This window comes from Choloepus didactylus, chromosome 13, assembly GCF_015220235.1.
Source record: "Choloepus didactylus isolate mChoDid1 chromosome 13, mChoDid1.pri, whole genome shotgun sequence".
NCBI classification, from domain to species: domain Eukaryota; kingdom Metazoa; phylum Chordata; class Mammalia; order Pilosa; family Megalonychidae; genus Choloepus; species Choloepus didactylus.
Window position 1 is genome coordinate 75,731,747 of NC_051319.1, and position 26,000 is coordinate 75,757,746.

General features: G+C 39.2%; 1 protein-coding gene and 1 pseudogene across 4 annotated transcripts in view; one reads left to right on the forward strand and one right to left on the reverse strand.

Annotated features, from left to right (window-relative positions):
* The window catches only part of AFF4 (AF4/FMR2 family member 4), a 141,927-nt gene that overhangs the window by 101,859 nt on the left and 14,068 nt on the right, over positions 1–26,000 (reverse strand). Inside the window, exons 2-5 of one of the 4 annotated variants that reach the window (XM_037802200.1) lie at positions 9,022–9,147; positions 4,077–4,168; positions 3,490–3,616; positions 526–1,320 (exon numbers count right to left, since the gene is read on the reverse strand). In XM_037802200.1, coding sequence (XP_037658128.1) covers positions 526–1,320; positions 3,490–3,612 — 918 coding nt within the window. In that variant the 5' untranslated portion in view covers positions 3,613–3,616; positions 4,077–4,168; positions 9,022–9,147. The remainder of the gene's footprint in view (positions 1–525; positions 1,321–3,489; positions 3,617–4,076; positions 4,169–9,021; positions 9,148–26,000) is intronic. The other 3 variants (XM_037802198.1, XM_037802199.1, XM_037802202.1) reach the window with 3 other exon arrangements.
* On the forward strand, positions 22,783–24,744 carry LOC119507759 (annotated as a pseudogene).

The following is a 26,000-nucleotide window of genomic DNA, read 5'->3' on the forward strand; positions in this document are numbered from 1 at the left end:
TATGCAATTAAAAATACTGTAAATTTCAAACTCCCTTGGTGAATTTGGAACAGTTATCTCAATTCTTTAAGTAAAACCAGACAAAAGGATCACAGCATCCAAACCATACATTACCATCTCCATGAACCCAAAAATAGACCTGAAATTTACGAGTCATAGCCTGCATCTCATTCTAGAGTATCACAATGAGAAGTAATAGAGAAGTTAATTTCTTTTAAACAAAAGAAAACAAGGTGCATTATTGGTGCATTATTCCATCAAATTAAAAGGAGGAAATCTAAGGTATCAATGGATCATGAATCATGTTTTCATTCTATAACTGACTTGTCATTTTAATTTCTGAAAACAATGAATGACAATCTCTCTACTGCCCAAGGGGGGAAGCTAACAGCTCTATGGATCCACTTTGGAGTGACTCACAAGTCTTTCTTTAAACTTTTATTTTCCTTACTATTAAGGCAAAGATTTCATGAAAAACTTGTGTCACATATTTGCAATATTAACAGTTCTAAAAGTGTAACTTACATCCAGGGGTTGAGAAGGTATTTTCAGCTTGGTGAGATGTGCTTTGCTGCTGGGCTTCAGCTCAGTCATGCTGTTGCTATGGGACTGGCTGCTGTAGTGCTCAGAGGATAGCTTTGGTTCCATGGACTCCTGTCCATCCATGGGCCGCACATAAGCAGTGGGTTTCTGTAACATTGAACTGGACTTTGACATCAACGAAGGTGGGAAAGACTGATTTGAGTGCTGTCCACTTGAAAAAGGTACACGAGAAGGAGAATCCCAGTTTGCATCAGGATCCCGAGGTGATTTGGAACGCTGATGTTCCTTGCTATGGTGATCATTCCCATGAGATCTGGAATGACTGGAGCTTAATGAAGAAACAGCCTGAGGTTTTCCGGGACTGGAAGAGCGTGATTTGGAGTGTTCTGATCCATGTTGGCCTTTTTTCCGGCTACTACTCCCACTACTGCTATATGAGTCACGGTCATGCCTCTGGCCACTACTGTTAGTGCCACTACTGCCACTTGCACTGGTCCGCTGGCTACTATGTCCACTCTGTAAGCCTGAGGACCGTTTTTGAGACTGAGAAGTGCTGGGTGCAGGTCCTACTGGAGTCCATTTGCTACTCTGATGAGAGCTCCCATGTCTCTGTTCAAAGAAATTTGGATTAGATTTTTCATCCACTGTTGGTGGTACTGTAGGCTTGGGAATCGCAACAAGCTTTGGTATCGATCTGTCTCCTATGAAATCCTTCATTTCATCGTAGTTTCCAAGCATACTCTGAATACGACTTGATAACTTGTCTTCTTTGCTAGTCTACAAAAAAAAAAGGTAAATTAAAATTATACAATTCACAAAATCAGAAATAAAATATGCTTCTAAACTTGACTTTCCAAATTTCAAATGGAAAAGGGTCTTTTTAAAGTTGGAAGTTTCAACTCATAACTTGAGGTTACTATCTGGAAGCAAACTCCAAATATACAATTTTCATAGTGAAAAATATTCACTAAAAGTATCTAAAAGTAACCTTACTAAAATAAAAATATTCCATAGGCCACTGAGAAATGTATACAATAATTCCAGGAGGAAAAATATTCAAATTTCACCAATACACATACATACTGGCATAGCAGCAAAAGTCTTCTGAAGAGCATAAAAAATAGACTCCGCCTTTAGGTAAATAAGGTCCAGACCAGCAGATTAATCAACTCTCATATTTTGGCAGGCTAAGAAAACATTATATTCCTTATAATTCAACATCATGGTTAGAAGTAGAAACAAAAATTTAATGTAACAAGTTACAACTAACTGGGTTTTTCATCTTAATTTCCTCTGTTCCTTTGACTCATCAAGTTAATTAGAGTCTCAAATGACAAATCAAGCATGGAAAAACCATTCATTGATAAAGTTTTAAATTCTGGCTAGTATTTATGACCAATAAATGCTTCAACTTTTGAAGTCAACAGTACATACTTAAGTTTCAAAATATTATTCTTGGGTAATAAGAAGGTCCCAGATGTCTACAAGCTCTAGGATCCTTTCATATTTATGTACATGGAAGAAACAAAATTCACTGGTTACATTAAACATGGAATCAAAATTGAACTACCACTGTTTATTGGAGATTGGCATGAATCAGTAACAATGACTTTATCTCAAAATGTCTCATTTATACTAAACAAGGGTAAATATACTGCCATTTATAGACAATATCAAGGTCAGAATCAAATCCAATTTATTAGTGTAATTAAAATATAAATGCAGGATCCAGAAGATTCGGGACAAAACTCTTGTTTTTTTCCAACATGGCTTTTTAAATCCCTAATACAGGTTTTGTGTTACACTCACAAAAATGATCATGACAGTATGATTACCTTTAAATTGGAAAATCCTTAAAAGCTCCAAATACATGGCTTTTATAAATTTGATTGATGGTTTCTATAAACACCAAATGTTATATGGATAAAAACCTAGAATATGTTGTACTTTAATATTTCATCAGAAATAAGGTCTAATGCTCTCAATTTCATAAGCCAACAATGATAAATACTGTTGTAATAGTTTTATTGCTAATATATATAGTATAAGCCTTTAAAAGGTAAGGAAAACTGTTCAAATGAAATCTAAAACCAAACCAAATGTTGGAGAGACATTATGGCCATTACATTAGAGTCATCAGAAGTGGTATCACATTTAGTATTCTATATAATCCCAAATCAAATATAATAGTAATAATAAAAATAGCAATTGGTTCAATTTATTGAACACCTCTGGCACATTCGAAATATAAATCTGATATGTTGATTAAGCAGCAAATTCATTAGAAGGAAAATCAGAAAATTTAGCCTATGATAACTGAAAAAAAGTCAAATTGATACACAAGACGCATTTATTCAGACATACTAATAATTAGTGAAATTTAATAAACTAAGTAACCAAATGGCAAGAAATAGGAAGCAACAAAAGTATCCATAAAATATTATCTTTTATTGATGTTATACCCAAAGAGCATCTAGGAAACAGCAGATGACAGGTAATGATTCATAAAAATTTTAATTTAATTCATAGCTTAGAATGGTGAAATACCTGCCTAAGGTTAATGGCAGGGCCAGAAGTATAGAGATGAATGTTTGAGCCAATCCAAACCACATTTTAAGAGTACAGGGCAGTAAAAAAAATTAAAAATAAAGAAAAGAAAAAAAAGAGTACCAATAGGAGGGGACGTGAGAAGGGCTTGTAGGTGCTAATAATGTTCTAATTCTTGAGCTGGGAACTAATTACATGAGTGTGTTCTTGTTATGAAAATTCACACAGCCATAACACTTAATTTATGTACTCTCCAATGAAAAGTTTACCTTAAAAAAAGTACATACTATTTGGAGGAACGAAAAACTGTTAAAGAACAATATATAACAATTCTTTTCCAATATAAAAATACAATTTTATCATTTATTGGGAAAATACATTCAAAGAAGGACAACTTACAACTTTGTATGGCTCAGCAAAGAGAGGAGAGCTGGGTGGGAAGGCGTCTTCGCCCTGCTGAATTTCCTGATTCCGCCTTTCCCGTTCTTTCATACGCAGCACATTCCGGTCTTCACGGTTCATGTTGCTATGAAAAGAAACACAATCTTTACATCACAAAAACAGAAAGAAAAATTAAATTTTCTGTTCTGATTTTGTCAGTTTAATGCTTCAATCAGAGATCCCTTTTTGACTGCCAAGTAATAATAGGCGTTAGTACTGAAGTTGGGTTTTGGCAATATACCAATAGTTCTTCCAGAACTATCCAGAAAGGAAACACTCACCCAGAATATTAGGACCCACCCCCATCAAAATACTTAGCCTTATCAATTTTTAAAGAACTCTGGTAGCTAAAAGTCAGCTAACACTTGTACATTCAGAGGGAAGGTGGTAGTTAAACCCAAATCCTCATTATTTCCTACAAGCCTTTCATGGCTTCCTCCTCAGAAATCTAACTATTCTTGACCATTGGAGGTAATACAACCCCACTCCCACCTACCACCCCTTCCCCCCACAGGGTCCAGTGCTTTTCTCTACTTTGCATCTACCTTATCTTGATTTCTTTTTGTCTCAAACACAGCTTCCTTGGTGTCCATCCTTATGGCAGTTTGACCTCAGCTTTGCTGTTGCTCTAGGTTCCCTAAAAAACGACATTTCTGCTCTAAATATATTAATATTTCAAATAACACCTCAATAAATGGCAACACTGAGGTTTTCAGCAATAGTATCTAAAATTAACTTAGGTTAGTAACAGCAGTTGAAATAAGATTGAAAAATAAAGTCTTTTGGGGTGGGGTGCAAAATGGGTGCCATTTTTATAATCATGACAATTTGTTCTATTTTCAGTAAGAACAAACCAAGGGAAATAGCTTATTCATAGGAGTAGGAATTTTGGTTAAACAGACAATAATGATGAAAGTTGTCAAACACTAGGACAAGAGATTGCCAAAGATTCTGCAACACCCATCCCTGGAGACATTAAACCATCTGTCCTGATTTAGTTTTGTTTTCTTAAAAAAAAAAAAAGTCCTGTTGAAGGCCAAAGGGGACAAAATCAGGTTGCACCTGTAGAGCATTTCTAGTCTTATGATTCGTAAGCTAAATCTAATTTAGAAAATTACAGTCAATCAAGATTGGGGAAAACTATAATTGTAAAATTAGAATTGGGAGCAAAAACCAGTACACTGTTAAGGACTTGTATCAGAGATGAGCAAAGTGAAAGTACACATCCAAAGGTAAAACTTCCTGATTTGTACAATTTAATATGCAAATATACCTATTAATGTTAAAAAAAAAGAGAGACTATGCTAAGAGAAGTATTCCAAATGGGTATGTAAGTTGTTTCTTATTTGTACAAATTTCCAGTAATCTTAGACAAGATATAAGCTATTGCAAGGCATGGAAATAATTTGTGCTTTCTTTGGTCTCTCTAGTACCTAGCACCATATAGAACCACAAAATAAATATTTGAATCTTGCTTTAATAAACAAAATAAAACATCTACACTTAGGTAGTCAGAGAATAAAATTAAAAACCCTCAAGCATACTACAACCAACTAATAATTGTGTATCACTAAAAAATCAAGTTTCAAATAGACCACATGAGCTATGGCGCTGTCAAAATAAAAATTTGTATCTGAGAGAGTCTAAGGGGCATATTAATTATCAATTTCCTAAATTCAACTCCTGAAAGACCAGAAAACAACAGAAATGCCTTTACAAGTATGCTTTAAATTTATATATTCAAAAGCACTAAAATAACCATCCCAGAAACACTTGTGTATCACAAAAATAGAGATGACGTTGTTGAAAATTCCCACAATAGAATTCTTTATATAATTCAATGCCAAAGAAACTTTATTTGCTTTTCTGAAACAATGAAATCCATTCAACTGAAAGTTGCCAGGAAGCTCAGAGCTAAAGTAACTGGTTCACGTATAAGAACCAATATCCCAGTTGTGGCTCTTTAATTTTTTTCTGATCTCCCTCATTTTCACACTTAATTTATGAGTTCTACTTTTTCCTGTGTCTTGGAAAATCAACTATCTCTGCCTTAGATAAAATAAAGTCTGCCACAAAAGGAATAATTCCAGTAATTTGAGCTCCACTAAAATTAACATGAAATTTAACTATAAGAAGTCAATATGAAGTATACTTTGTTGTAAACGCAAAAATTATTTTATAGCATGTCCCTCAGAATATGTAGAACTATTGTACTGAAACTGATTCTGTTAAAATCAACTAATTGTTGTATCACAGTGCTTGTTGTATCACAGTGCTCCACCTGAAATTTTTGGTTACTTAAGACAAATTTTAAGTTAAGTCCCCATCATGTACTTATGTTACGATGGTACATTAATTATAAACAACAGTCTAAGGACAAAAAGAACTGCAAAGAAATCTTAAACTTTACTTCTAGGTTTGTTATTCATAGTGGTATGGTGTAGCAATTTCTTAAACTATTTTGTGTATTTCTTAAACTATTTTGTGTATAACATTAAGCAAATGAGTAAATACATTGAGACTTTTCAGGAAACAGGGATCTTACTGTGGGAGAAGAAAGATGCAAATATAGAATGGAGTAAGGAGAAAAAGACCTTTTACACCTTAGGAATCAGAAATAATACTATGAACTCATATGTTTAAATATGAAAGAGTTCAGGAGCAGTGACAACCCAGTAAAAAGGAGCACACCCAGCATCCAGGTTTTGATTTCTAATATCATTCCCTACTAAAACCAGAACTTCTTAGAGAAATAGCCAATACCAGAGCTTCAAGTAGGGAAAGTACAAAGGAAGTCTAAAATTCTTAACAAGGCACAGGAACCAGTCTGAAGGGGTGCTCATGGTCAAATTTAGAAAAATATGAGCATCAAAATGAATAATGACAAAAATGGAATATAACTCAATGGGGGAAAAAAAAGAATCTGAGTCAATAGCAATAAAAATAAATTTTAAAAACAGATAAATAAAACAGGGAGGAAATGCCCTTCTTTATAGAATACCAACTAATAGCTGTAGAAGAAATAAAAGAATTAGAAAATCTTCTTGTTGCAGCCACTAAAGTAATAATTCTGACAAAAATCATCAATGGATGCTAAAACCATTGGGTGAAAAATTTGGGGGGAATGGGATAATCTTGTCAAAGTATTGCCCCAAAGACTATTAATTAATTACAAAGAGAAAAGAGAAATAATTACAATGGAGTAATAAAACAAACATGAACCCTACTCCTGTGCCTCCTGATGTGATGCGCTGAAGACACATCACCACCTAAGTGGATTTCCTACTAAAAATATTTAACCAAACTCTAATCTCAAGTAAGTAGACACACCTAAATTGAGAAAAATTCTGCAAAACTGGCCTAGACTCTTCAAAAATGTCCATACCATCTGTTCTAGTTTGCTAATGCTGCCGGAATGCAAAACACCAGAGATAGATTGGCTTTTAGAAAAGGGGGTTTATTTAGTTACACAGTTACAGTCTTAAGGCCATAAAGTGTCCAAGGTTAACACATCAGCAATCGGGTACCTTCACTGGAGGATGGCCAATGGCATCCGGAAAACCTGTTAGCTGGGAAGGCACGTGGCTGGCGTCTGCTCCAAAGGTTAAAATGGCTTTCTCCCAGGACGTTCCTCTCTAGGCTGCAGTTCCTCAAAAATGTCACTCTTACTTGCACTTGGGATATTTGTCCTCTCTCAGCTTCTCCGGAGCAAGAGTAGGCTTTCAATGGCTGTCTTCAAACTGTCTCTCATCTGCAGCTCCTGTGCTTTCTTCCAAGTGTCCCTCTTGGCTGTAGCTCCTCTTCAAAATGTCACTCACAGCTGCACTGAGTTCTCTCTGCCCATCAGCTCATTTATGTGGCTCCACTGATCAAGGCCCACCCTGAATGGGTGGGGCCACACCTCCATGGAAATATCTCACCAGTTATCACCTACAGGTGGGTGGGGCACACTTTCATGCAAATCTAATCAACACCAAAATGTCTGCCCCACAAGACTGCATCAAAGAATATGGCTTTTTCTGGGGGACATAATACATTCCACCCCCCCCCCCAAAAAAAAAGTCTGGAGAATAGTTCTACATTCAAGGATACACAACAACTAAATGTAAGACCTGATCCTCATTTCCCAGATCCTGGATCCAGGGGTGGGAGACAGTGGTGGTGGGAGTGACGCCCATTATTGGGAAATTTGGAGAGATTTTAATTTGTATTTCAGAATAATCATATAAATGTTAAATTTCTCAAAGGTATGTGGTTATGAAGGAGAATGTCCTTGATTCTTAGGATATACATACTGAAATATACAGGGGTAAAATGTCATCAGTCTGCAACTCTCAAATGGTTTTGCACCCATCCAAATAATATATACATGGAGAGAGAGAGAAGGACGTAATGAGGGCAAAATGTTAATTGGTATATTTAGATGACAAGTATATGGGGTGTTCACTATACTTTAATTGTGGGTATGAAATTTTTCAAAATAAAAGATAGGAGGAAGACAGTGATAAAGTTGACTTATTAGAGTACTGTGAACGTTTTTCAACACTTTTCAGCCCAGGGATTTACTATTAAACTGTCCCTTCCCTAGGGCCTTAAGTATTTCTCTTATGCCTAAGGAACACCCCCTCATCCCTCCAAATTCACACTGATCATCCAATTCTCCTCAACAACTCCTCTGGGTCACTATTACATTTGAGAAAGTTACACTGCAACACCATGCTTAGTTAGGAAGGGACACCATCTAGCATGTCAAGGCTCAGTTCTCTAAGGCATAAATGGGCATCCCAAATTTATCTAAAGCAACATTTACTATTTATAATTTATTATTTGTATTTATTAACTTAGTAAATAAACATTAAGCATCCATTATATGCTAGGCATGGGGAGAGAGGAACAATTTCCCACACCAGATATTAAAACTTGCTGCAGTGGGTCCCAGCAGTCTGGGCAGTAGGAGGAGCCGCTGCAGCCAACAGCCCAGCTTTGCAAAGGCTCTCAGCTCACCACCGCCCACAGTACCCAGCATGTGCCCTCTCTGCCACCAAGGTGACCAAGAGGAGATCAGTACTGTGCTATGAGCTAGGAATATAATAGAAAATGACACACCTACGGTTCCTGACCTTACAGGGCTCTGAATCAGTAATTGCATTCTACTGAATTTCTTTGACAATTTGTAAGACTGGACATCTTTCTCAATAGGCCATTCCTGTTTCTTCTTTTGTGAAATGGCTTTTTATGTCTATTGTCCATTTTTCTAAAAAAGTCATAATATTTTTTACGTAATAATTGTGTTTTCTCAACCTGTCATCTATTTTAACCATAAGATTTATTTTAACTATAAAATTCTATTTTATAATAAGAATTAAATTGTATATTATTAAACCGTGCATCCTAATTCTACTGATCACCTCTTCAAGACTTCTGCTTCCTCTTCCACACCCACTCTCAATTTCCACCCCCAAGTCGATCCCGGCACAGTAAGATACAAACCTCATTGCAGTTGTTCAGATCTGTCATATTCTCTCTAAATCTCTTGATTTATTTCTATTTGCTTTCTTTCCTTTCACCTTGATCGGCATCTGCTCAGCCTCCTTGCAAGTTTTCCATTCTTTGTTTCTGTGGGGGTAACAGTAATTAATCTAAACAATTTTAAATGTCTATACTACAGACACCATACTATCTATATATCTATACTGCAGACACTGTGTGTGCTGGTTAGGATGTATCATGGCTCCCAAAACCCCATTATCTTTGATGCAATCTGTGGAGGCAGATGTATTAGTGTTGATCAGGATGGAACCTTTGGATTAGGTTGTTTTCATGGAGATGTGATCCACCCAACTGTAGGTGATAACTCTGATTAGATCATTTCCATGGAGGTGCGGCTCCGTCCATTCAGTGTGGGCCCTGATTAGTTTACTAGAGCCCTATATAAGAGCTCAAACAGAAGGAACTCAGTGCTGCAGCTTAAAGAGACATTTTGAAGATGGCTGTTGAAGGCTGAAACTGACACTCTGAAGAACGCCATTTTGAAACGCAACCTGGGAGCAAGCAGACGCCAGCCATGTGCCTTCCCAGCTAACAAAGGTTTTCCAGATGCCAATGGCCTTTCTCCAGTGAAGGTACCCTATTGTTGATGCCTTACCTTGGACACTTTATGGCTGTAAGACTGTAACTTTGTAACTAAATAAACCCTCTTTGTAAAAGCCAATCCATTTCTGGTGTTTTGCAAAACAGCAGCACTAGCAAACCAGAACAAATTTTGGTACCAGAAAAGTGGCGTGCTGCTGAGTTTGCAAATACCAAACATGTTGGAACAGCTTTTTAAATGGATAAGGGGAAGATTCTGGAAGAATTGTGAGAAGCCTGAGAGAAAAGGCCTAGATCGTTCTGACAAGACTGTTGGTAGAAATATGAACTCTAAAGATACTTCTGATGAGGCCTTGAGCAGAAATGATGAATGTGTTGTGGCAAACTGGAAGGAAGGCGATCCTTGTTTCAAAGTGGCAGAGAATTTGGCAAAATTGTGTGCTGGCACTGGACGGAAAGCAGAATTTGAAAGCGATGAGCTGGAATACTTAGCTGAGGAGATCTCCAGACTACATGTAAATCAACAACCTAAGCCTCCACCTTAAAAAAACTAGAGAAAAGGAAAGAGGAGGCGGGGCAAGATGGCAGACTGGTGAGCTGTATGTTTTAGTTACTCCTCCAGGAAAGTAGGTAAAAAGCCAGGAACTGCGTGGACTGGACACCACAGAGCAATCTGTCTTTGGGCATACTTCATACAACACTCATGAAAACGTGAAACTGCTGAGATCAGCGAAATCTGTAAGTTTTTGCGGCCAGGGGACCCGCGCCCCTCCCTGCCAGGCTCAGTCCCGGGGGAGGAGGGGCTGTCAGCTCCAGGAAGGAGAAGGGAGAATTGCAGTGGCTGCTCTTACCGGAAACTCATTCTACTGATTCAAACTCCAACCATAGATAGACTGAGGCCAGACACCAGAGACTCTGAGAGCAGCCAGCCCAGCAGAGAGGAGACAGGCATAGAAAAAAAACAACACGAAAAACTCCAAAATAAAAGCAGAGGATTTTTGGAGTTCTGGTGAACACAGAAAGGGGAAGGGCGGAGATCAGGCCTTGAGGCGCATATGCAAATCCAGAAGCAAGGCTGATCTCTCTGCCCTGGGCACCTTTCCTTAATGGCCCTGGTTGCTTTGTCTATTAGCATTTCAATAACCCATTAGATCTCTGAGGAGGGCCGTTTTTTTTTTTTTTTTTTTTTTTTTTTTTTTTTAAATCCTTTTTGCTTTTTCTAAAACAATTACTCTAAGAAGTTCAATACAGAAAGCTTCAAAGAATTGAAATTTGGGCACGTCAAGTCAAGAGCAGAACTAAGAGAGCTCTGAGACAAAAGGCAATAATCCAGTGGCTGAGAAAATTCACTAAACAACACAACTTCCCAAGAAAAGGGGGGTGTCCGCTCACAGCCACCATCCTGGTGGACAGGAAACACTCCTGCCCATCGCCAGCCCCATAGCCCAGAGCTGCCCCAGACAACCCAGTGTGACGGAAGTGCTTCAAATAACAGGCACACACCACAAAACTGGGCGTGGACATTAGCCTTCCCTGCAACCTCAGCTGAATGTCCCAGAGCTGGGAAGGGGGAGCAGTGTGAATTAACAGAGCCCCATTCAGCCATCATTTGAGCAGACTGGGAGCCTCCCAACACAGCCCAGCAGCCCAGAACTGCCCTGGGGGGACGGCACTCACCTGCAACATAGCACAGTCATCCCTCAACAGAGGACCCGGGGTGCACAGCCTGGAAGAGGGGCCCACTTGCAAGTCTCAGGAGCCATACGCCAATACCAAAGACTTGTGGGTCAGTGGCAGAGACAAACTGTGGCAGGACTGAACTGAAGGATTAGACTATTGCAGTAGCTTTAAAACTCTAGGATCATCACGGAGATTTGATTGTTAGGGCCACCCCCCCTCCCCGACTGCCCAGAAACACGCCCCACATACAGGGCAGGCAACACCAACTACACACGCAAGCTTGGGACACCAATTGGGCCCCACAAGACTCACTCCCCCACTCACCAAAAAGGCTAAGCAGGGGAGATCTGGCTTGTGGAGAACAGGTGGCTCGTGGACGCCACCTGCTGGTTAGTTAGAGAAAGTGTACTCCACGAAGCTGTAGATCTGATAAATTAGAGATAAGGACTTCAACTGGTCTACAAACCCTAAAAGAACCCTATCAAGGTCAGCAAATGCCACGAGGCCAAAAACAACAGAAAATTATAAAGCATATGAAAAAACCAGACGATATGGATAACCCAAGCCCAAGCACCCAAATCAAAAGACCAGAAGTGACACACCTAGAGCAGCTACTCAAAGAACTAAAGATGAACAATGAGACCCTAGTACGGGATATGAAGGAAATCAAGAAGACCCTAGAAGAGCATAAAGAAGACATTGCAAGACTAAATAAAAAAATGGATGATCTTATGGAAATTAAAGAAACTGTTGACCAAATTAAAAAGATTCTGGACACTCATAGTACAAGACTAGAGGAAGTTGAACAACGAATCAGTGACCTGGAAGATGACAGAATGGAAAATGAAAACATAAAAGAAAGAATGGGGAAAAAAATTGAAAAACTCGAAATGGACCTCAGGGATATGATAGATAATATGAAACGTCCGAATATAAGACTCATTGGTGTCCCAGAAGGGGAAGAAAAGGGTAAAGGTCTAGGAAGAGTATTCAAAGAAATTGTTGGGGAAAACTTCCCAAATCTTCTAAACAACATAAATACACAAATCATAAATGCTCAGCGAACTCCAAATAGAATAAATCCAAAAAAACCCACTCCGAGACATATACTGATCACACTGTCAAACATAGAAGAGAAGGAGCAAGTTCTGAAAGCAGCAAGAGAAAAGCAATTCACCACATACAAAGGAAACAGCATAAGACTAAGTAGTGACTACTCAGCAGCCACCATGGAGGCGAGAAGGCAGTGGCACGATATATTTAAAATTCTGAGTGAGAGGAATTTCCAGCCAAGAATACTTTATCCAGCAAAGCTCTCCTTCAAACTTGAGGGAGAGCTTAAATTTTTCACAGACAAAGAAATGCTGAGAGAATTTGCTAACAAGAGACCTGCCCTACTGGAGATACTAAAGGGAGCCCTACAGACAGAGAAACAAAGACAGGACAGAGAGACTTGGAGAAAGGTTCAGTACTAAAGAGATTCGGTATGGGTACAATAAAGGATATTAATAGAGAGAGGGAAAAATATGGCAAACATAATCCAAAGGATAAGATGGCCGATTCAAGAAATGCCTTCACGGTTTTAACGTTGAATGTAAATGGATTAAACTCCCCAATTAAAAGATATAGATTCGGGGGCAAGATGGCAGACTGGTGAGCTGTAAGTTTTAGTTACTCCTCCAGGAAAGTAGGTAAAAAGCCAGGAACTGCGTGGACTGGACACCACAGAGCAATCTGACTTTGGGCATACTTCATACAACACTCATGAAAACGTGGAACTGCTGAGATCAGCGAAATCTGTAAGTTTTTGCTGCCAGGGGACCCGCGCCCCTCCCTGCCAGGCTCAGTCCCGTGGGAGGAGGGGCTGTCAGCTCCGGGAAGGAGAAGGGAGAAGTGCAGTGGCTGCTCTTATCGGAAACTCATTCTACTGATTCAAACTCCAACCATAGATAGACTGAGACCAGACACCAGAGACTCTGAGAGCAGCCAGCCCAGCAGAGAGGAGACAGGCATAGAAAAAAAACAACACGAAAAACTCCAAAATAAAAGCGGAAGATTTTTGGAGTTCTGGTGAACATAGAAGGGGGAAGGGCAGAGCTCAAGCCCGAGCTCAGGCCCTGAGGCGCATATGCAAATCCCGAAGAAAAGCTGATCTCTCTGCCCTGTGGACCTTTCCTTAATGACCCTGGTTGCTTCGTCTATTAGCATTTCAATAACCCATTAGATCTCTGAGGAGGGCCGTTTTTTTTTTTTTTTTTTAATCCTTTTTTCTTTTTCTAAAACAATTACTCTAAGAAGCCCAATACAGAAAGCTTCAAAGAATTGCAATTTGGGCACGTCAAGTCAAGAGCAGAACTAAGAGAGCTCTGAGACAAAAGGCAATAATCCAGTGGCTGAGAAAATTCAATAAACAACACAACTTCCCAAGAAAAGGGGGGTGTCCGCTCACAGCCACCATCCTGGTGGACAGGAAACACTCCTGCCCATCGCCAGCCCCATAGCCCAGAGCTGCCCCAGACAACCCAGTGTGACGGAAGTGCTTCAAATAACAGGCACACACCACAAAACTTGGCGTGGACATTAGCCTTCCCTGCAACCTCAGCTGAATGTCCCAGAGCTGGGAAGGGGGAGCAGTGTGAATTAACAAAGCCCCATTCAGCCATCATTTGAGCACACTGGGAGGCTCCCTACACAGCCCAGCAGCCCAGAACTGCCCTGGAGGGACGGCACTCACCTGTGACATAGCACAGTCATCCCTCAACAGAGGACCCGGGGTGCACAGCCTGGAAGAGGGGCCCACTTGCAAGTCTCAGGAGCCATACGCCAATACCAAAGACTTGTGGGTCAGTGGCAGAGACAAACTGTGGCAGGACTGAACTGAAGGATTAGACTATTGCAGCAGCTTTAAAACTCTAGGATCATCAGGGAGATTTGATTGTTAGGGCCACCCCCCCTCGCCGACTGCCCAGAAACACGCCCCACATAAAGGGCAGGCAACACCAACTACACACGTAAGCTTGGTACACCAATTGGGCCCCACAAGACTCACTCCCCCACTCACCAAAAAGGCTAAGCAGTGGAGAACTGGCTTGTGGAGAACAGGTGGCTCGTGGACGCCACCTGCTGGTTAGTTAGAGAAAGTGTACTCCACGAAGCTGTAGATCTGATAAATTAGAGATAAGGACTTCAGTAGGTCTACAAACCCTAAAAGAACCCTATCAAGGTCAGCAAATGCCACGAGGCCAAAAACAACAGAAAATTATAAAGCATATGAAAAAACCAGACGATATGGATAACCCAAGCCCAAGCACCCAAATCAAAAGACCAGAAGACACACAGCACCTAGAGCAGCTACTCAAAGAACTAAAGATGAACAATGAGACCATAGTACGGGATATGAAGGAAATCAAGAAGACCCTAGAAGAGCATAAAGAAGACATTGCAAGACTAAATAAAAAAATGGATGATCTTATGGAAATTAAAGAAACTGTTGACCAAATTAAAAAGATTCTGGACACTCATAGTACAAGACTAGAGGAAGTTGAACAACGAATCAGTGACCTGGAAGATGACAGAATGGAAAATGAAAGCATAAAAGAAAGAATGGGGAAAAAAATTGAAAAAATCGAAATGGACCTCAGGGATATCATAGATAATATGAAACGTCCAAATATAAGACTCATTGGTGTCCCAGAAGGGGAAGAAAAGGGTAAAGGTCTAGGAAGAGTATTCAAAGAAATTGTTGGGGAAAACTTCCCAAATCTTCTAAACAACATAAATACACAAATCATAAATGCTCAGCGAACTCCAAATAGAATAAATCCAAATAAACCCACTCCGAGACATATACTGATCACACTGTCAAACATAGAAGAGAAGGAGCAAGTTCTGAAAGCAGCAAGAGAAAAGCAATTCACCACATACAAAGGAAACAGCATAAGACTAAGTAGTGACTACTCAGCAGCCACCATGGAGGCGAGAAGGCAGTGGCACGATATATTTAAAATTCTGAGTGAGAGGAATTTCCAGCCAAGAATACTTTATCCAGCAAAGCTCTCCTTCAAATTTGAGGGAGAGCTTAAATTTTTCACAGACAAAGAAATGCTGAGAGAATTTGCTAACAAGAGACCTGCCCTACTGGAGATACTAAAGGGAGCCCTACAGACAGAGAAACAAAGACAGGACAGAGAGACTTGGAGAAAGGTTCAGTACTAAAGAGACTCGGTATGGGTACAATAAAGGATATTAATAGAGAGAGGGAAAAATATGGCAAACATAAACCAAAGGATAAGATGGCCGATTCAAGAAATGCCTTCACGGTTTTAACGTTGAATGTAAATGGATTAAACTCCCCAATTAAAAGATATAGATTCGCAGAATGGATCAAAAAAAATGAACCATCAATATGTTGCATACAAGAGACTCATCTTAGACACAGGGACACAAAGAAACTGAAAGTGAAAGGATGGAAAAAAATATTTCATGCAAGCTACAGCCAAAAGAAAGCAGGTGTAGCAATATTAATCTCAGATAAAATAGACTTCAAATGCAGGGATGTTTTGAGAGACAAAGAAGGCCACTACATACTAATAAAAGGGGCAATTCAGCAAGAAGAAATAACAATCGTAAATGTCTATGCACCCAATCAAGGTGCCACAAAATACATGAGAGAAACACTGGCAAAACTAAAGGAAGCAATTGATGTTTCCACAATAATTGTGGGAGACTTCAACACATCACTCTCTCCTATAGATAGATCAACCAGACAGAAGACCAATAAGGAAACTGAAAACCTAAACAATCTGATAAATGAATTAGATTTAACAGACATCTACAGGACATTACATCCCAAATCACCAGGATACACATACTTTTCTAGTGCTCACGGAACTTTCTCCAGAATACATCATATGCTGGGACATAAAACAAGCCTCAATAAATTTAAAAAGATTGAAATTATTCAAAGCACATTCTCTGACCACAATGGAATACAATTAGAAGTCAATAACCATCAGAGACTTAGAAAATTCACAAATACCTGGAGGTTAAACAACACACTCCTAAACAATCAGTGGGTTAAAGAAGAAATAGCAAGAGAAATTGCTAAATATATAGAGACGAATGAAAATGAGAACACAACATACCAAAACCTATGGGATGCAGCAAAAGCAGTGCTAAGGGGGAAATTTATAGCACTAAACGCATATATTAAAAAGGAAGAAAGAGCCAAAATCAAAGAACTAATGGATCAACTGAAGAAGCTAGAAAATGAACAGCAAACCAATCCCAAACCAAGTAGAAGAAAAGAAATAACAAGGATTAAAGCAGAAATAAATGACATAGAGAACAAAAAAACAATAGAGAGGATAAATATCACCAAAAGTTGGTTCTTTGAGAAGATCAACAAGATTGACAAGCCCCTAGCTAGACTGACAAAAACAAAAAGAGAGAAGACCCATATAAACAAAATAATGAATGAAAAAGGTGACATAACTGCAGATCCTGAAGAAATTAAAAAAATTATAAGAGGATATTATGAACAACTGTATGGCAACAAACTGGATAACATAGAAGAAATGGACAATTTCCTGGAAACATATGAACAACCTAGACTGACCAGAGAAGAAATAGAAGACCTCAACCAACCCATCACAAGCAAAGAGATCCAATCAGTCATCAAAAATCTTCCCACAAATAAATGCCCAGGGCCAGATGGCTTCACAGGGGAATTCTACCAAACTTTCCAGAAAGAACTGACATCAATCTTACTCAAACTCTTTCAAAACATTGAAAAAAATGGAACACTACCTAACTCATTTTATGAAGCTAACATCAATCTAATACCAAAACCAGGCAAAGATGCTACAAAAAAGGAAAACTACCGGCCAATCTCCCTAATGAATATAGATGCAAAAATCCTCAACAAAATACTTGCAAATCGAATCCAAAGACACATTAAAAAAATCATACACCATGACCAAGTGGGGTTCATTCCAGGCATGCAAGGATGGTTCAACATAAGAAAAACAATCAATGTATTACAACACATTAACAAGTCAAAAGGGAAAAATCAATTGATCATCGCAATAGATGCTGAAAAAGCATTTGACAAAATCCAACATCCCTTTTTGATAAAAACACTTCAAAAGGTAGGAATTGAAGGAAACTTCCTCAACATGATAAAGAGCATATATGAAAAACCCACAGCCAGCATAGTACTCAATGGTGAGAGACTGAAAGCCTTCCCTCTAAGATCAGGAACAAGACAAGGATGCCCGCTGTCACCACTGTTATTCAACATTGTGCTGGAAGTGCTAGCCAGGGCAATCCGGCAAGACAAAGAAATAAAAGGCATCCAAATTGGAAAAGAAGAAGTAAAACTGTCATTGTTTGCAGATGATATGATCTTATATCTAGAAAACCCTGAGAAATCAACGATACACCTACTAGAGCTAATAAACAAATTTAGCAAAGTAGCGGGATACAAGATTAATGCACATAAGTCAGTAATGTTTCTATATGCTAGAAATGAACAAACGGAAGTGACACTCAAGAAAAAGATACCATTTTCAATAGCAACTAAAAAAATCAAGTACCTAGGAATAAACTTAACCAAAGATGTAAAAGACCTATACAAAGAAAACTACATAACTCTACTAAAAGAAATAGAAGGGGACCTTAAAAGATGGAAAAATATTCCATGTTCATGGATAGGAAGGCTAAATGTCATTAAGATGTCAATTCTACCCAAACTCATCTACAGATTCAATGCAATCCCAATCAAAATTCCAACAACCTACTTTGCAGACTTGGAAAAGCTAGTTATCAAATTTATTTGGAAAGGGAAGATGCCTCGAATTGCTAAAGACACTTTAAAAAAGAAAAACGAAGTGGGAGGACTTACACTCCCTGACTTTGAAGCTTATTATAAAGCCACAGTTGCCAAAACAGCATGGTACTGGCACAAAGATAGACATATAGATCAATGGAATCGAATTGAGAATTCAGAGATAGACCCTCAGATCTATGGCCGACTGATCTTTGATAAGGCCCCCAAAGCCACCGAACTGAGCCATAATGGTCTTTTCAACAAATGGGGCTGGGAGAGTTGGATATCCATATCCAAAAGAATGAAAGAGGACCCCTACCTCACCCCCTACACAAAAATTAACTCAAAATGGACCAAAGATCTCAATATAAAAGAAAGTACCATAAAACTCCTAGAAGATAATGTAGGAAAACATCTTCAAGACCTTGTATTAGGCGGCCACTTCCTAGACTTTACACCCAAAGCACAAGCAACAAAAGAGAAAATAGATAAATGGGAACTCCTCAAGCTTAGAAGTTTCTGCACCTCAAAGGAATTTCTCAAAAAGGTAAAGAGGCAGCCAACTCAATGGGAAAAAATTTTTGGAAACCATGTATCTGACAAAAGACTGATATCTTGCATATACAAAGAAATCCTACAACTCAATGACAATAGTACAGACAGCCCAATTATAAAATGGGCAAAAGATATGAAAAGACAGTTCTCTGAAGAGGAAATACAAATGGCCAAGAAACACATGAAAAAATGTTCAGCTTCACTAGCTATTAGAGAGATGCAAATTAAGACCACAATGAGATACCATCTAACACCGGTTAGAATGGCTGCCATTAAAAAAACAGGAAACTACAAATGCTGGAGGGGATGTGGAGAAATTGGATCACTTATTCATTGTTGGTGGGACTGTATAATGGTTCAGTCACTCTGGAAGTCAGTCTGGCAGTTCCTTAGAAAACTAGATATAGAGCTACCATTCGATCCAGCGATTGCACTTCTCGGTATATACCCGGAAGATCGGAAAGCAGTGACACGAACAGATATCTGCACGCCAATGTTCATAGCAGCATTATTCACAATTGCCAAGAGATGGAAACAACCCAAATGTCCTTCAACAGATGAGTGGATAAATAAAATGTGGTATATACACACGATGGAATACTACGCGGCAGTAAGAAGGAACGATCTCGTCAAACATATGACAACATGGATGAACCTTGAAGACATAATGCTGAGCGAAATAAGCCAGGCACAAAAAGAGAAATATTATATGGTACCACTAATGTGAACTTTGAAAAATGTAAAACAAATGGTTTATAATGTAGAATGTAGGGGAACTAGCAGTAGAGAGCAATTAAGGAAGGGGGAACAATAATCCAAGAAGAACAGATAAGCTATTTAACGTTCTGGGGATGCCCAGAAATGACTATGGTCTGTTAATTTCTGATGGATGTAGTAGGAACAAGTTCACTGAAATGTTGCTATATTATGTAACTTTCTTGGGGTAAAGTAGGAACATGTTGGAAGTTAAGCAGTTATCTTAGGTTAGTTGTCTTTTTCTTACTCCCTTGTTATGGTCTCTTTGAAATGTTCTTTTATTGTATGTTTGTTTTCTTTTTAACTTTTTTTTTCATACAGTTGATTTAAAAAAGAAGGGAAAGTTAAAAAAAAAAAAAAAAAGAAAGAAAAAAGACAAACAAGGAAAAAAAAAAAAAAAAGATGTAGTGCCCCCTTGAGGAGCCTGTGGAGAATGCAGGGGTATTCGCCTACCCCACCTCCATGGTTGCTAACAAGACCACAGACATAGGGGACTGGTGGTTTGATGGGTTGAGCCCTCTACCATAAGTTTTACCCTTGGGAAGACGGTTGCTGCAAAGGAAAGGCTAGGCCTCCCTATATTTGTGCCTAAGAGTCTCCTCCTGAATGCCTCTTTGTTGCTCAGATGTGGCCCTCTCTCTCTGGCTAAGCCAACTTGAAAGGTGAAATCACTGCCCTCCCCCCTACGTGGGAACAGACACCCAGGGGAGTGAATCTCCCTAGCAACGTGGAATATGACTCCCGGAGAGGAATGTAGACCCGGCATCGTGGGATGGAGAACATCTTCTTGACCAAAAGGGGGATGTGAAAGGAAATGAAATAAGCTTCAGTGGCAGAGAGTTTCCAAAACGAGCCGAGAGATCACTCTGGTGGGCACTCTTACGCACACTTTAGACAACCCTTTTTAGGTTCTAAAGAATTGGGGTAGCTGGTGGTGGATACCTGAAACTATTAAACTACAACCCAGAACCCATGAATCTCGAAGACAGTTGCATAAAAATGTAGCTTATGAGGGGTGACAATGGGATTGGGAATGCCATAAGGACCAAACTCCACTTTGTCTAGTTTATGGATCGATGTGTAGAAAAGTAGGGGAAGCAAACAAACAGACAAAGGTACCTAGTGTTCTTTTTTACTTCAATTGCTCTTTTTCACTCTAATTATTATTCTTGTTATTTTTGTGTGTGTGCTAATGAAGGTGTCAGGGATTGATTTAGGTGATGAATGTACAACTATGTAATGGTACTGTAAACAATCGAAAGTACAATTTGTTTTGTATGACTGCGTGGTATGTGAATATATCTCAATAAAATGATGATTAAAAAAAAAAAAAAAAAAAAAAAAGAACAGATAAGCTATCATGGGTAAATGTAACGTTCTGGGAATGCCCAGGAATGACTATGGTCTGTTAATTTCTGATGGGTATAGTAGGAACAAGTTCACAGAAATGTTGCTATATTAGATTACTTTCTTGGGGTAGAGTAGGAACATGTTGGAAGTAAAGTAGTTAGCTTAGGTTAGTTGTCTTTTTCTTACTCCCTCGTTATGGTCTCTTTGAAATGTTCTTTTATTGTATGTTTTTTTTAATTTATTTTATTTTTTTATTTTTCATACAGTTGATTTAAAAAAAAGTTAAAAAGAAACACAAAGGCATGTTATTTGAAACTTCTGTAATGTATATACTAATAATCACTTTCATATCTGATAAAACAGATGTAATTAAGACATTTATACTGGTTTACACATATTATGCCCCCCCCAGAAAACACCATATTCTTTGATGCAACATTGTGGGGACAGACATATTAGCGTTGATTAGACTGGAATTCTTTCACCAAGTGATGTGACTCAATCAACTGTGAGTGAAATGTTTGACTGGATAATTTCCATGGAGGTGTGGCTCCATCCATTCAGCATGGGCCTTGATTAGTTCACTGGAGTCTTATAAAGGGGCTGTCAAACAGAAGGAATTTGGAGCAACTGAGAGTGACAATTTGGAGCAGCTGCTGCTAAGAGAGGACAAAACATTCCAAGAGCAACACTTTGGAGAACACCATTTTGAAATGCAACCTGGGAGCAAGCAGACGCCAGCCACATGCCTTCCCAGCTAACAGAGGTTTTCTGGATGCCATTGGCCTTTCTCCAGTGAAGGTATCCTTTGTTGATGCCCTACCTTGGACACTCTATGGCTTTAAGACTGTAACTTTGTAACCAAATAAACCCCCTTTATAAAAGCCAATCCATTTCTGGTGCTTTGCAAAATGGCAAACATTCTTCTGCTTAAAAGTCATTATTAAGTCCAAAGTCTATAGAGACTCAAAGTCCAAAATTCTCATCTCAGCATTTAGAGCTGTCCACAGTACAATTCACACCTACTTTTATAACACTTTCAGCCTTTACCTAAGCCTGAAAGTAACCTACATACATTCAGATCCAGGTCTTCGCTCAAACTCGTCCCTCTACCTAGAATGTACTTCCTTCTTCCCACTTCTAAATACAACCATTTCAAATTTCATCATATAGCCACCCTCCTCCAAGATTCCTTCACCACTAGAATCATCCACTTCTAAAGCACTTTCTTTGTATCTAATTTTGGCACTAAACACTTCCCTGGCATTGGGGGTATTCACTGTTATTCTATCTCTACTCCCCACTCACTCCCACATCACAAGCCTCTGGAGAGTAAGAAAGACAGAGGTCAATTAATTTCCCTTTACTCCCCACTCCAGTGCTTAACACAATTCTTGGCATACAACAGATACTCAAAATTGTTTAATGAATCAAATTTTATAAGGTTAACAATTGAAATAAAACTAGTGGGAGAACCCACTAAAATCTGGGTTTCAGAATTGGTCACCCAGAACATGTCTATCTTATTTCCTCCTTAAGACTTTTGGCTACATTGATATCAACAAGAGGGCAGGTTATCTTTTCCTGTATTTAATATATTAAAAAGCATTACAATGGTATGAAATGAACTATGTTGTTTTTAAAACAATTTTGGAAAAAGAGTATATATATACAAAAAAATTTTGTAAAAGGAAAAAAACCCATCAATTTTTGAATGATCAATTTCCAATTTTACTTAAACTCTGTACTCTCAAATGTCCACCAAACATAAGTGCTAAACTGTAAAATCTCAGATACATACTTGGAAAACTGAGGTAAAAACTGAAACTTAGTCTACAGCATCCAGAAAGAAATGATTTGCTCAACAGAGCACGACATTTGTACTATCTGAAGATGCCAAGAGATAATAATGACAAATGCAAATGAAAAAATAATTAAAATAAAAGAAGAGCAGCGACAGTGGACCCGGGACCCACGTGTGTCTCAGCCCCATGTGTGCGAGTTGCTATGATGGAAGTCAAAGCGAAAAAAAATTCACAGAAAAGGGCACAAAGGCATCACAAGAAAAAAGCAGATTTCATAAAAATAATGATTCTGTTCCTTCAAAGACATTCCCAAGGAAAGCTGCTAAGGAAGGTGGACCTAAAAGTGCATCTAAGAACTTTGAGTAAGGTGCCACAAAACCTGGGGAACAGGGTGTGAAGCAGTTCAAGAATAAGCAGCAAGGAGATAAAGTACCAAAGAACAAATTCCAACAAGCAAATAAATTCAACAAGAGAAAATTTCACCCAGACAGTAAAAGTGATGAATCAACAGCCAAGAGACCCAAATGGGATGATTTCAAAAAGAAGAAGAAAGAGCTGAAGCAGAGCAGGCAACTCAGTGATAAAATCAACTATGACATTTTTGTTCAGGCCAAACAGATTTGGGAGATATTAAGAAGAAAAGACTGTGACAAAGAAAAAAGAGTAAAGTTGATGAGTGACTTACAGAAGCTGATTCAAGGGAAAATTAAAACAGTTGCATTTGCACATGATTCAACACGTGTCATCCAGTGTTACATTCAGTATGGTAACAAAGAACAAAGAAAAGAGGCTTTTGAAGAATTGCGAGAAAATTTGGTTGAATTAAGTAAAGCCAAATATTCCAGAAATATTGTTAAGAAATTTCTTATGTATGGAAGTAAACCACAGATTGCAGAGATCATCAAAAGTTTCAGAGGGCAAGTGAGGAAGATGCTGCGGCATACAGAAGCATTGGCCATCGTGGAGTATGCCTGTAATGACAAAGCAATTTTGGAGCAGAGGAACATGCTGACAGAGGAGCTCTATGGGAATACATTTCAGCTTTACAAGTCTGCAGATCACCCAACCCTGGAAAAAGTACTAGAGGTACAGCCAGAAAAACTAGAGCTTATTATGGATGAAATGAAATAGATTCTGATTTCAGTGGCCCAGAAGGAAACTGTTATTAAGCACTCATTGGTTCATAAAATATTCTTGGACTTCTTTTTACCTATGCACCCCCAAAACTAAGATCAGAAATGATTGAAGCCATCCAAGAAGCGGTGGTATACCTGGCACATAAACACAATGGCACCAGAGTGGCCATGCACTGCCTCTGGCATGGCACGCCAAAGGACAGGAAAGTGATTGTGAAAACAATGAAAACTTATGTTGAAAAAGTGGCTAACGGCCAGTACTCTCATTTGGTTTTACTGGCAGCATTTGATTGTATTGATGATACAAAACTTGTGAAGCAGATCATCGTAACAGAAATTATCAGTTCCTTGCCCAACATAGTAAATGACAAATATGGAAGGAAAGTCCGGTTGTATTTACTGAGCCCCAGAGACCCTGCACATACAGTTCGAGAAATTACTGACGTTCTATAGAAGGGAGATGGAAATGCACACAGCAAGAAAGACACAGAGATCCACCAGCGGAGCTCTTAGAATCCATTTCCCCTGCCTTGTTAAGCTACCTGCAAGGACACGCCCAAGAGATGGTGCTAGATAAGTCTGCCTGTGTGTTGGTGACCACCATTCTGGGATCTGCCATTGGAGACATTCAGCCTGTCATGAATGCTACTGCCAGCATGGCAGAGACAGAACTGCATCCTGGTGGCAAGGATGGAGAGCTTCATATTGCCGAGCATCCTGCTGGACATCTAGTTCTGAAGTGGTTAATAGAGCAAGAAGAAAAGATGAAAGAAAATGAAGAGAAGACCGTTTTGCAAAAACACTTGTAGAGCATGTTGGTATGAAATACCTGAAATCCTGGGCTAGTGTGAATCAAGGTGCCATTATTCTTTCTAGTTTTCTCCAGAGTTCTGATCAAGAAGTTGCAAACAAAGTCAAAGCTGGACTGAAAAGCCTCATTCCCACATTGGAAAAAAAAAACAAAAACAGCAGCAAAGGAATAGAAACTCTACTTGAAAAACTGGCAGCATAGGTGGAAAACAGTTACGAACAAGACGAAATCATTTTTCCTGTTCTGTCTTCCCAATGTGGGAAAGAAGAATTAGAATCTACCTTGCTGGCAGTTTGGGTTTTCTGTATATGTCTTTCTTCTTTGTATAAGAATCTGTTTATAAACTGGTTTTCTAAAAAAAAATTAAGAAAAAAAATAAAAGCAGTTTATTACTTACAAATGCAAAGAAAAGTGAACAAAACTTGAAAAGCACTGCATGGCAAAGACTCTCTAAAGTTTACACTAAAGAGGAATTTTATCTCATTAATTTAGTCTTGACTTGCATATGTAGAACACTAACAGTAGTAAAGTATCTGGATTTCTTGAAATATATTTAGGTCCTTAGAATACCACAAACAAGGTTAGAGGGAACATGCTAATGTACTGAATGAAGAAAACATACTCAAGACTTAGGAACCTCAAACAAGCCCATCCTAATTACCCCAAATTCTGTTAATAAGGTTCTACTGAAATGTAAACAAGAATATTGCTTTTAAAATGTTAAATATGGAGAACCTAAGATGGCGGCTAGGTGAGACAGGGTATAAAAACACCGTCATGGAAAATACTAGATAAAAACCAGAAGGTGACCCAGAATACCGGTTTCAGTGATGCATCAGCTGGACAAGGTCTGCTAGAACCACAGAGACCGTGCACTTGGTGAAACCAGGAGCTGGCATTCTGAAACGAGTGAGTAAGCCAGCAGAAAGACCCGCGGCCGTGCTGCGGTGTGGGGAAGCCAGGGGTTGGCATTTGGAGAAGGACTGGTTCTTATTAAAAAAAAAAAAAAAAAAAAAAGGGAAAAACCCAGGAGCGGCTGCAGTTGCAATGGTGGGAACCGCACAGTGAAGCAGGGCAGGAGCGGGCTGAGCCAACCTCTCGGTCTCTGGCGTGGAGGATAGCCCGCTGCAGATTCCCTCAGGGCCAGGGGAGCAGAGGGGAGAGCCAAAGGGAGAAAGACACCCTGCTGCTTGCTGCTGGCTCCCTGGGGGGCTGGAAACACTCCTGCCTGGGGCCGTGCCCACAGCCCAGAGCCGCACCAGTTGTCCTGGAGCTGGGAAGGAGGAACTGTGCGAAAAGTGGGAAGGGTGGTTCAGATGCCAGATTCAGCCATCTTTGCATCAGGCTGAGAGCACCCCTGCACGGCCCAGCGGCCCAGGGCTTCCCTTGAGGGATGGTGCGCACTTGTGATGTAGCACAGCCTTCCCTCAGCAGAGGTCCTGGAAGATCACAGCTGA